Here is a 12,572-nt window from a genome sequence, read left to right as displayed (position 1 = left end):
TTCATCAATATTTGTTAATTTTGGAAACAGTGAATAGATCATAGCTAATATGACAATATTGCTGAACTAAAATATTAAACATAGTTTCAACTACACTGTTATTAGGGTTGAGGATACATTTGAAATGTGTTAGTAGTCTGGGTTTTGTTTTGCTTTGTTTTTTTTTACCCGAGACAGAGTTTCTCTGTATAGAAAGTCCTTGCTGTCCTAGAACTTGCATTATTGATTTGTGTGTAATTCTCTGCTTTTCCTGTTTGCATTTGTTTGTATACATATCTGTTATGCTTCATGCATGTTATGTTTAAAGGTGGAAACATACTTAGTACTGAGTCTCTTGCTAACTCTGATTTGTCTCTTGCCCAGGTTTTTATCAAGCTGTGTTCTGTGAAATACACTGATCCAGCATACTTGGGTGGCTGAGAAAGTTTTATCAAGTCAGTTTAGTGCAGCACATTGGTTAGAGGTTATCCAGGCACGTGGGCATGTAAAGGCTCCGGTTTTTACAGTAAACAGATTGTCCATGTTTATCTTGGCACCCTCCTTAAACGCTTGAGTGTAAAACGCTGTAATGTGTAGGGTTGTGCTGGGCATGCTGATCTGGAAAATGTAATGAAAATTATGAATAAGGTTTTCTGAAAAGCTTTTTAAAACTTCAAATAAAATTGACTGCATCTGACTAACTTTTCAAAAATTAAAGCCTTTTGATAACTGATGATTATATTTTCTTACAGAAATTATATTTTTAAGTACAGCGTTGATTTTTTTTCACCTGAGAAAGTACCTTTCAGTACTGTGGAGTCTTTAAAGATAATCTGTAAGATTATAAAGATTGTTCTTTTTTTGTTGGAAAGGATTTCTTTGTTTTTTATGCTAAACTATGTTTCTTCCATATATAGTTAAAAAGTATGTTTACTATTTCAGAGAGCATGACACCGGAAATGAGGCCTCCCAAACTTGCCTTTATGTCAAGAGATGATGGTGACAAAGGTTCATCTAGTATTAATGAACCAAAGGTTACAGGTATGGAGCCCATTCTTGGTAATTTACAATAAGATAATATGATTCTCCAAGATGTTAAATAAGCTATATGTTATTGTTTGTGTGTGTATATGTATATATATATATGTATACATATAGTTTGTTCCTACACTTTATGTCAACTAAAATTTTATGTACATGATTTTAAGTGAGGATGTAGTAAAGAAACCACTGAAATGGCCAGCCTATGAGCTGTGGAGGGAGCTTTTTATTTGAATAAGAGAGAACAGCTGGCGGTGTTACACGCCTTCAATCCCAGCTCTCAGGAGGCAAAGGCAGGTGGATCTCTGTGTTTGAGGACAGCCTGGTTGACAGAGCAAGTTCCAGCGAAAAACACTAGAGGGGGAGAGAGAGAGAGAGAGAGGAAGGGAGGGAGCTTCTAATACACACCAGAAAAAGTTTCGACCTGTGTTCTGCGTGTTCTGCTGAGCTTTGTCTAAATGAACCTTTAGGAGCTGACTGCCATGCATTCACACGGAGTATCCACAGTTTCACTTGGGAAGAACAAGTCCCCAAGGATGGTGTCATGTACAGCTGCCAGGGTGCAGCTTTTGGTGCTTTTGCTTATTTTTTTGTACAGCTTTTCTGAGTTGGCTTGGGCAGAATCTTCTTTGAGCAGTGAAGACTGCATGCTTGCCACTAACCTTTTTCTCTAATTCATGAACCATCCGGACTTGGATTTTCTGGAAAGATTTCTTCTGAGAAACTGGTGCTAAAATGAGGATTGCTTTCTGACCATCAGCAGCTTCAGTTTCCTTGGCTGTGGTGGGTGATACTGAGTTTCTAAGCTGTGCCTTGAGATCTGAGTTCATCTCCAGCTCAAGCAGTGCATGAGAGATGCTAGACTCGAAGTCATGTCTTCTTGTCGTCATCAGGCTTCCTAGTCTTGGTGCTTGAGCTGATCCTGGCCTTCTCCTGAAAGGAGGAAAGTACCCCTGGTCATATGGGTCGTGGGCTGCATTGTCAGGCCATTGACAGGCACAGGCCGAATATTCCACCACATCCCTAATGAGGGCACAGAGCCTTGGAGGTCCATCCTCCTAAACTACAAAGAACAAGAAATTGTGTTAATAAAATTCTAAGATGTTTATATTGTAAATCTAAAAAAAAATATATTATTTCTTTTGTAATGTTGGGGATCAAAGTCAACAGAAACTTATAAGCTAGGTAAGTCCTTTTTTACTCAGGTATTGTTCCAGACAGTGAGATTACTTTTTTATTTTTATTTTTTGGTGCTTGCATCAAATCTGGCATCTTACACAAACTAAAATAGGACTCTACTCCTGAGCCATATATCCACCCAAAACCTGAATGTTTTTTAACTTAATTTGTTCATCAGCTTGTATGATCACATTTGAAGTTTATGAAGGGAAATTATAATGATGAGCCACTTATTACTGGGATGAGTTCTGATAAGTGCATCATTCAGCAGTTTGTTTTCTTGTGTGACTTTTTTTTTACGAGACCTCTTGTTTGTTCCCAGCTGCTCAGCCCCAAAATAATCACACAGAAACCATATTATTTGCAATACTGTTTGGCCAATAGCTTAAGCATATTTCTGGCTAACTCATCTAAAATTAATCCATCTCCATTAATCTGTGTATTGCTACTAGGCTGTGGCTGACCAGGTATAGTTCTGGCATCTCCTGTGGGGCTATATGACTTCTCACTGACTCTGCCCTTCTTCCTCCCAGCATTCAGTTTTCCCCACCTAGCTCTGTTCTACTCTATCAGGCCATGCCAATTTCTTTATTAACCAATGGTATTCACAGCATGCGGAGGAGAATCCCACATCATGTGACCATCATAGAATGCACTTCACAAACCTTGGTGAAAGAACTTTGTGTATGTCTAGGCTCTATAACACTGCTGGATGTTCTTTTGTTGACTGCAAGGGGTTTCATCCTGTGGATCGTGACCCCTTTGGGGTTTGAATGACCCTTTTATTGGGGTCGTTTAAGACCTTTGGAAAAGAAAGATATTTATATTGCAATTCATAACAGTGGTAAAATTGCAGTTATAAAGTAACAACGAAAATAATTTTCTGGTTGGGGTTTGCCACAGTTTGAGGTATATATAAAGGATGGCAGAATTAGGAAGGTGGAAAACCACTGTTATATGGTATGAATGATAGAGGTGATATTCGTGAGCCAGTAATTTCATCAAAGTAGAGGTGACATTGAAAAATAGACTACATGGAATGATTTTTTTTTTTGTCCAGATTTCTTTAGATAGTCTGTAGTGTCCTGGAACTTGCTCAATAGGCCAGGATGGCCTCAAACTCAGATGTGTCTGCCTCTACTAAGTTCTGGGATTAAAGGCTCGTGTCACCACTGACCACCAGAATGGTTTCTTAGAGCTTTAATATAAACGGCTAACTTTTATATTAATTTTATAGCTCCTACTCTCTTCTGTGTTGACTAATTACCAAACTTTTAAAGCCGAAGACAATACAATACTATGTATATGTATATTAGTTGTGTGAGCAGTTGTTCTACCATACGCATGTTAATTTATTTATAAAATTTCTTTTTATAACATATTGGCTTTTTAAAAAAGGAACTTTTCTTGTTCCATAGGATCTACCTCAGACCCTGGAAGTAGAACCAGTTCTGAATTATTTTATACCTTAAGTGGGTCATCTGTTGATTCACAACAACAATCCAAATCCAAAAATTCATTGTATATAGATGAAGGTAATCTATAATTTTAGTCCTCTTTATAATGGTACCCTCTGTTTAATATGTAAGGGGAAATGACTTTTTCATCAATATTTGTTAATTTTGGAAACAGTGAATAGATCATAGCTAATATGACAATATTGCTGAACTAAAATATTAAACATAGTTTCAACTACACTGTTATTAGGGTTGAGGATACATTTGAAATATGTTAGTAGTCTGGGTTTTGTTTTGCTTTGTTTTTTTTACCCGAGACAGAGTTTCTCTGTATAAAAAGTCCTGGCTGTCCTAGAACTTGCTCTGTTGAGGAGACTGGCCTCGAACTCACAGAGACTCACCTGCTTCTGGTTTCTGAGTGTTGAGATTAAAAGTGTACACCACTATGCTGAGCAGTTTGTTCTTATCTCTTAATACCTCTGCTTAGAATCAACTGTTTCTAGAAATGAAGTGACTCATTTAAAGCCTTGCCTATCTTACTTTCTTTAAAACACACTACCTTTCCTTGTTTCCTAGATATCATTCTCCTTTCATGTATTTATTTCCTTCATCTTTGCAAGTTAATTACCTGGAAATCCTTCTAGTTCTTCCAGTTCAATGGTCTGGCTGACTGCTCTTCACCTCTTAAACTGAAACCTTTCCTCCCGCTGTACTCACTCACTCTCTTAGGTTAGGTTAAGTGTCCCTGAAGTTGTTTTGGTTTTTTGCCTGATTTTCTATAAGTTCCTAGTGCTTCTACAGTGCTTTGTATTCAGGAGATTCAGTAAACTAAATGAAAATATAGTGTTCTAAGTCTCTATGATGACTGCTTATGACATGGATTCAGTTATAAGCTAAAACACACAGTACAGTCTACAGTTGGATACTATAGGTTACATATATACTTACACAGAAAGTGACCTGAGTGGGTATTTGCCACATCTGATTCTCGCACTGAGTGGGGTTTTGTGAGCATAGGCAGCATGACCTGCCTCTCTCAAGAATTCATTCATCCTGGGCCGGAGAGATGGCTCAGAGATTAAGAGCACTGTCTGTTCTTCCAGAGGTTATTTAGAATTATTATTTAATTTTTATATCTCTTTATACTAATTTCTAATTTAATCACATTATGGGAAAGAATATAATCCATGTGATACTGACTAGACTTAGATACCAATGCCAGATTACTGAGACAGGAAACTGTGGAGGTCGAGAAGAGGAGCAAAAATATTATTCAGAGCCAATGAGTTTACAGTGCTTTCAAGCAGACTTGCAAAGGGATCATGTGATCAGTTAGACTAGAACTTTGTATTGTTTTTAGAAGATGCAGTCATATTTAATGTTCTTGAACAGCCTTTTCTAATTAAGGACAATTTTTCATAGTTGCAGAAGATCCTGCAAAGTCACTTACAGAGCTGTCTCCAGACTTTGGACATTCATCACCTCCACCACAACCTCCTTCCATGAACTCCTTATCCAGCGAGAACAGATTGCACTCTCTACCGTTCAGCCTGACCAAGATGCCCAATACTAACGGCAGCATTGCTCACAGCCCACTGTCATTGTCAGTGCAGTGTGTGATGGGCGAGCTGAACAGCTTGCCTGTCCAGAAGAGTCCACCTTTGCCCATCTCTTCTGGTAATGCATACGGCCTAGAGGTGGGCTCACTGGCTGAAGTGAAAAAGAATCCCCCGTTCTATGGGGTTATCCGTTGGATTGGCCAGCCGCCTGGGCTCAGTGACGTGCTAGCTGGGCTGGAACTGGTAATTTGTTTTGGCTTGAAATCTACAACTTTTCTTCATGGGTTTTAAAACTACGTTTTCCTCTATTAGATAATTTCTTGGGAAGCTATTTTTTCTCAAAAAAATTCAGTAGTAGAGGAAATATAGTATTGCTTGCCTTCACCCTTTGCCATTGCTAAGGCTTCTCACTCACTTATTCCTCATGTTTGTTTGTGATCAAGGAATAGATTGATTTTTAGGCTAGAACATGTAGTCTCCACATACAAACAGAATGCAGCAAAGAAAGCAGTTCAGTGACCAGTTCTCCTTCTTATTCTTTAGCCTCCTCCCATTGCAGTCAGTTCAGGGATGTGACTGACTTTAAAATTAATCATGTTTGGAGTCTTTGGGAGAGGGGAAGGTTTTATTTTTGGCTCTAAAAAAAGTATATTGTGTGATATTTCATAACCAGGAGGGAGAACTTGAATAAATTTAGCTATTACCTAAATATAGTTTTTAACTTTTTTTTCACTTGTCTTCTTGCTGGTGAGGAACTAGGTAATTTATCTACTCCTGCCCCTTGATTTTAATACTTTTGAAATGGCTCAGGGAAACTCAGTAAACCAAGGAAGTTCTAAGCATGTATTTTGAAAGGAAATGCATCAAATACTTCCTGGAGGGCTAAAGAATTATTTTCTTAAACCACCAGCTGAGGGCCAAAGCACCAGTTAGTCAGTCCCTTTTCCTTCGTGCTGATCTGTTCAGAAAAGATTTGAAAGAGAAATTCAGAAAAAGTGAAAACTCCATAGCTCTTCCCGGTGTAACACATACCAAAACCTTTCTTTTTCAGGAGGATGAATGTGCGGGCTGTACAGATGGCACGTTCAGGGGCACGCGCTATTTCACCTGCGACGTGAAGAAGGCTCTGTTTGTGAAATTGAAGAGCTGCAGACCGGACTCTAGGTTTGATTTTCTGGAGCCTGTTTATAATCAGATTGAAAGGTGTAATTCTTTAGGTAATTGGATACTTTTAATTTATTTACCCATCTGGAATGACTGTTTCTTGCTACATTTTAGCATCTGAGGGTGACAGTGTTTAAATGTTTTATTTACTTGCCAGTGTTCATGAAGTTTCGAAGTTGGTAAAGATTCTTACTTGGTGCATAAGAGAGTTGTCCTAAGAGGAGATATGTTGAAAGAAGAGTTAGGAAAAGTGTTTAGGGTCTAAAGACTGAAAGGCAGTGTTTTTTCTTCTCTTTTATTGATTATAGACATTAAATTTTTGGCAGTGTGGGTGGTAGAAATGAAAACCTGGTCCATTTAGCAATAACTTCCCCCTCCGCATCTTTTTAAGTACCTCATTCCGGATGTCCTTATGAAGAAATCTGATACAGTCTGGGGATGCAGTTGGCTTGACAGATGGAGGACAATTCTTCTCATTGTCACTAGCTTGCTGATGCTGGCCTTTCCCTTAACAATAGTGAGAGTCAAGCAGGGGGAAATAGGGCAAACATCTTTATGAAAAACATTTTTCTTAATGTTGAAGAGTATTTTGGAAACTTGTTTTCTTTTTATACTTGAAAATGAAACATTTTGGACAAGTAACAAAATATTCTTTGACAGATGCTTAATTGACTTAATTTTCTAAACTCTATATGACAGGAATGATGTTGAAAGTGAATAATTGAATTTTTATAAGTGCAGATAAATATCAGTAAACTAAAGTAAAAAAATGCAGAAGATGCCAAAATATACTTTAAATGATATATATGTACATGCATATGAATATATACTGTCATGATTTAAAAGAATTATCTTTATTTTTTATCTTTTCAGTATTTGGAGGCTACTTAAGTGAAGTAGTAGAAGAAAATACTCCACCAAAGATGGAAAAAGAAGGTTTGGAGATAATGATTGGAAAGAAGAAAGGCATCCAGGGCTATTACAATTCTTGTTACTTGGACTCAACTTTATTCAGGTAAGTTCCTATTTTCTGCAGTAAGTGTAAATAGTGCTGTGTGGGGGAGAGGGGAGACAGGTATGTGTGTGTGTGTGTATATGGAAGAAGGTGCCAGTTGCCTTTGAGTAGAGAAACTGACAGAGTTAGGAAAGATCATGAGATTTGGTCCTTAGTGACTAAAGAATTTCATATCCTATTCCTAGATCCAAAGCACTAATATAAAAATACTGCAGTGAATATTGAGTGAACAGATACTCTGAGGACATCTGCCTCCAGTGTAGATGATGGCACGTGTGCCAAGTAACCTGCAGCAAGCTATTGGCATTGCGTGCTGCGTGTGTTCTGGAATATCGAGATGATCATAAAAATTCTTAATATTAAAAATTACTTTCCATGGGATCACTGTTGCCCTCCTTTGTGTAGTTTTCCCTAAAGTGGATCAAGTTGAACAGCAAGGATCATTAGGCTATGAAGACTGAATCTGTAGCCGTACGGGTTGTGCACTGCCAGTGAAGTGGATCTGCCACTCCGTAGGCTGTGCCACAAGAGTTAGGAAGTTAGTATGGAAGTTAGAATTTTAAAGGAGAGAGCACAATAAAGGTGGGTCTTGTCGTTGCTGGAATACTTTTGATTAAACAAACAAGCAAGCATTACTATAATATTCCTTAGATTTGCTGATAAAAATTTATTTTAACTAAATTTATTTTCTTTGATACCAGCAAATTTTTATTGCTAATCTCTCACAAGTTATTATAAGGAAATGCCTATCTTATGATAATGAGATGAATTTGTCCTGACTAGTCTGATCTGGTCTTGACCAGTCTCTGACTTTCGCCCTATGTTGTCTGTGTGTGTGTGACCGATTTCCAGGCCTCTCTTGGTTTATGTAAACAAGCTTCTTTCATAATGTTCTCTGGCGTGTTTTCAACCTTCACTTGTATGGTGCAGTCTCGGTGTTTCTGTTCTGAATCTGCAGGGTCTCTGGGTACTGAGCACAGGGCCTGTGTGGTCTGTCCATGAGTTCTTAGACCAGTGGTTCCCTACACTTTATCGCTTTGCCTCTTCCTACTCCTTTAAGAATCTTTATCAGCCGGGCATTGGTGGCACATGCCTTTAATCCCAGCACTCGGGAGGCAGAGGCAGTCGGATCTCTGTGAGTTCGAGGCCAGCGTGGTCTACAAGAGCTAGTTCCAGGACAGGAAACAAAAGCTACAGAGAAACCCTGTCTCGAAAAATAAAAAATAAAAAAATATGAATCTTTCTCAAATATTATTGTTTTTATAACATGAGGAAAGTATTCTTTTATTTTGCAGCTTATTTGCTTTTAGTTCTGTCCTGGATACTGTGTTGCTGAGACCCAAAGGAAAGAATGATATTGAGTATTATAGTGAGACCCAGGAGCTACTGAGGACAGCAATAGTCAATCCTCTGAGAATGTAAGTAGAGACATGTGTTTTGTCTTTAGTTGGTGTTCTGTTTACTGTTTTCTTGTATAGTAACTAATTTATGCTCTGGACTCATGTAGTAAAAAAGAAAGAATTTAGTTCTCATGAAATACTTACTTTTTAAAACCTTTATTTTTTGTCCTCTGTTTATGTGTTGTTTAGTCTGGGCAGTGCATTCTGTAAAATGATGGGACTCATTTGGAGTCATGCACTACAAGGTAGCAATGACATTGCACTAGAAACAAGTGAGGTATATTAAAGTGACATGGTATTTTGTTTGTTTAAAAGAATTTATTTAGGTCTTCTTTTACTCCTTTACTAAGGTAGTTGTAAATGTGCAGAAGACCATGTAGGAAGACTTTGATACATGATGGTGATGTGTGATGACTTCACAAGGCGTTTATGTGATGAAGAGTTAGGTTAGCCAGTGATCAGGAAACAGATAGCTCAGGGACATAGAGAACAAACTATACAATTTAAAGTCCAACTGTGATCAATTTAAAGTTTGTGATGCACTTTTCTCAACAGTGAAAATAAAAATTAACACAATATATTTAAAAATAACAAAATATGAAACTATAAGGAGTATTCCAAACAACGTACTGTGTCACATAGCTAAGAAAGTAAATGAAAAGTGAAACCAATTTCTCTAGATACTTGTTTGCCTTACTTTTCTAATCATCTTATCCTTTAATTATGTGCTTTGATTTTAATATTAATTATTTAGTCTTACACAAATTTTAAACTCTCAGATTTTTCTTTCCCTATGTAAATGACACTAGAACAGCACAGGTCAAATCTTAACCACAAGGCATATTATCACAACCTTCCTTCTTTTTAAAATACTGTCAATCCATCAGCAAACGTTTTTTGCATACGATTGCCCAACTAGTCCAGAATCATAGTTATTCTAATTTTGTCACCAGTCTATAGAAAACACTTGCTGCATGGCCTATGAGACCAAGGTGCATCTTGTCAGGCATGGTGGGATATACCTGTAATCCCAGCACTTGATAGCTCAAGAGGCTAAGGCAAGATCAGTAGCTCAGAAATTTGAGATATATTTCTTGTGTCTGCAAATGTCATATCTGTTGTTTGGACAGAGGTTTTGCTTTCTGTATTGGAAGCCCCCACAGGCAGAGATCCTGTTTTGTTTATTTGTTTTTTTTTGTTGTTGTTGTTAGGTTTCTTTAGTCTCCTTTTGTATTTTTGGTGCCCTATATATAGCATTACACAAGTGGTAGGTGTTTAGTGTTTGCTGACTGCAAAGAGCTACCAAGTAAGTGGATAGTCGCTCTAAAAAGCAGGTACACAGTATGATTAGCTGGCTCTGACTTGTTCTTGTAAGCCCATGGTCTCCTATAGTCAAACAAAGAGAATGTCATAATTATGTTGACTGTTTGATTTCAGACTTTAGATTTTTAGTATCTCATCAGTGCCCTCTTCCATGTCTCTTATCCTGTGTATAAGAAGGGCTTTCTCAAAGTTGGATATCCTATTTTATAAAATAAGTGTTTTAATATAATAAGCAAATGCCATTTAAAAATTGCTTCACCCAGGCTTCATAAAGAGTTGAGAATTGTATTAGTACATGGTAGTTATTTTTAAGGTGTTTACTAGTATCTGGAAACAACTCTGATTCTCAGACTTTCACTTTTCAAAGTTCTGTAAGAAGCCTACAGTTGTTTCTTAAAAATAAATGCCTTGTCTATTGTTTTTTAACATGTTAGAATTGTATGAAAAGTACTTGATTATTAAGATGTGCCATATGACTCACTGTGCCAGTGTCAGTTAATTCACTTTTATCAACAGATATGGATATGTGTGTGCCACAAAAATTATGAGACTGAGGAAAATACTTGAAAAAGTTCCTGCTGCATCAGGATTTACCTCTGAAGAAAAAGGTGACCCTTTTAATTTATAGTATATGCATTGAAAATAACTTGAAAGTTTATCATCTAGTAATATGCTAAATTATTTCCTGAAATATACCTATTTAGTTTAGAGGATTAAATTTAAGTTAGAATTATTTGAGAGGGCTAGGAGTATACTCAGTGGTGGAGTATGTAAGAGGCCTTGGGTTTGATTCCCAGCACTGCAAAAATATGAAAAGTTTTTTTTCTATGTGACATGCATATTTCTCCTGATTTTGTGAATCTTCTGAAGTGATGTGATGTGGAAGAAGTCTTTAAGAGGCCAGCCGGCTGGCTCTACAGAAGATGACCAAGTAAAGAGCTGTCCTTGTCCTCAGCAGTGCTGTTCGGAGCTGCTTCTCTTCTTGTGATAGGGAGCGTCCCCAGCACTCAGTTTCTCACTGTGCTCCCTGTTGAAAGGGGCTGTGGAGCAGTTGGCCAGCACTTCTGTCTGCTTACAACTGAAGAATTTGCTCAGATTCAACTCCTGAATTAGTTTGTTAACTGTATACTATAACCAGCTGTGGCATTTATACACATGGCTATTACTAAAATAGAAGAAAAAATAGGACATATACCAGGTATATTCTACTGAACCTCCCAAAAGACATAAAAATGATTTCACTGTGTGTGAATGAGTATATTCTGTTAAATAGGGCATCATGACAACAAATGAAAAAGTAATATTTTATTATAAGTTTTCCCTTCTCAAGAGAACCTGAAATAACTAAACTTTGAATTAATATGTCACTCTTAAAGAATAGAATGGTTTTTAAATATTCTCTGTGATTCACTTAGGTTTTTTTTTGTTTTCTCCTAGATCCTGAGGAATTTCTAAATATCCTGTTTCATGATATTTTAAGGGTTGAGCCATTGTTAAAAATAAGGTAGGTCTCAAGCTGTCTAGAAGCATTTCAGAAGTAGACCTTCTTTTACACTGCCATTGCCCAGTAGCTAAATGTTGCTAGCATAGATGTGGGTTTCACTAGCTGCTGTCCTCTCTCTAGCTACACTTAACTTCCAGGGCACAAGTGAACCTGTCCTTTTAATTAGCCCTAGTGACAGATGTGCCCTCAATTTAATTACTTATGAAACTGAATATTAATATTTTTGAAAGTTCAGTTAGTGAACTTTTAAAAGGAATCTTACTTTAACTGAATTTAAAAAAAGAAAAAAAAAAAACAGGGAGAGCATTGTTTTTGCTTCCCATAACTTATAGTTAGCCTTAAGTTAGCTCTTTCGTTGTCAGTTTAGATCTTCCTTCTCCCCATATTGAAAGAATACCTGAGTTTACTGCGATACAGTTCTTAGTGGGATGTTTGAAATGTCTGTGCTTCCCAGGTCATTTGAATGGTGGGCCCCTCTTGATTTCAGTCTTGCTTTCTCTGGTGAAAATCTTAGGAGTGTGCTGCCTACTTCCTTAAGAACCCACACTGATGAGTTCTCTTTCCTCTTGTGTCTAAGCAATGCAGTTTGAACCAGGATTAAACTGATTGTGGGAGCAAGGAAAGTATCACAGTTAAATTTGGTTCTCTTCAGAAATCTCTAACTAGTGAACTGGCATGATGCATAAACATTGGGTGTGCATACTTATTAGCAAGTCCAAGTTGGGAATCCCTTCCTATGTACCTAGAAAATCCTAGAGAATTATCTACAAAGATTTAAGAAAAGAATTTATTATAGTCTAGCCATGTAAAAATTAATCATGGAAAACCAACAACATTTTTTATTCCTTCAAGCATATAGAAAAAGGAATATTTTATGTTTTAGGAAAGAAAAATAAGCAATCATTGGTTTCAAAGACAGAGTTAAAAAAAGATTTATGCTGAGCTACAAGG

At 37.1% G+C, this 12,572-nt stretch overlaps 1 protein-coding gene across 1 annotated transcript in view; it reads left to right on the top strand.

Moving 5' to 3' along the window:
- Nucleotides 1–12,572, top strand: part of LOC121446980 (ubiquitin carboxyl-terminal hydrolase CYLD-like) — a 61,803-nt gene that overhangs the window by 41,194 nt on the left and 8,037 nt on the right. Inside the window, 6 exon segments of the mRNA XM_041649926.1 lie at nucleotides 5,079–5,458; nucleotides 6,267–6,432; nucleotides 7,253–7,394; nucleotides 8,690–8,812; nucleotides 10,634–10,725; nucleotides 11,555–11,621. Coding sequence (XP_041505860.1) covers nucleotides 5,079–5,458; nucleotides 6,267–6,432; nucleotides 7,253–7,394; nucleotides 8,690–8,812; nucleotides 10,634–10,725; nucleotides 11,555–11,621 — 970 coding nt within the window.

The sequence above is a fragment of the Microtus oregoni genome, unplaced genomic scaffold, assembly GCF_018167655.1.
Source record: "Microtus oregoni isolate MIOR12 unplaced genomic scaffold, Mior012 000004F_ref0000308, whole genome shotgun sequence".
NCBI lineage: Eukaryota > Metazoa > Chordata > Mammalia > Rodentia > Cricetidae > Microtus > Microtus oregoni.
Note: the sequence above shows the minus strand (reverse complement) of the source record. Positions and strands in the feature narration are given on the sequence as shown.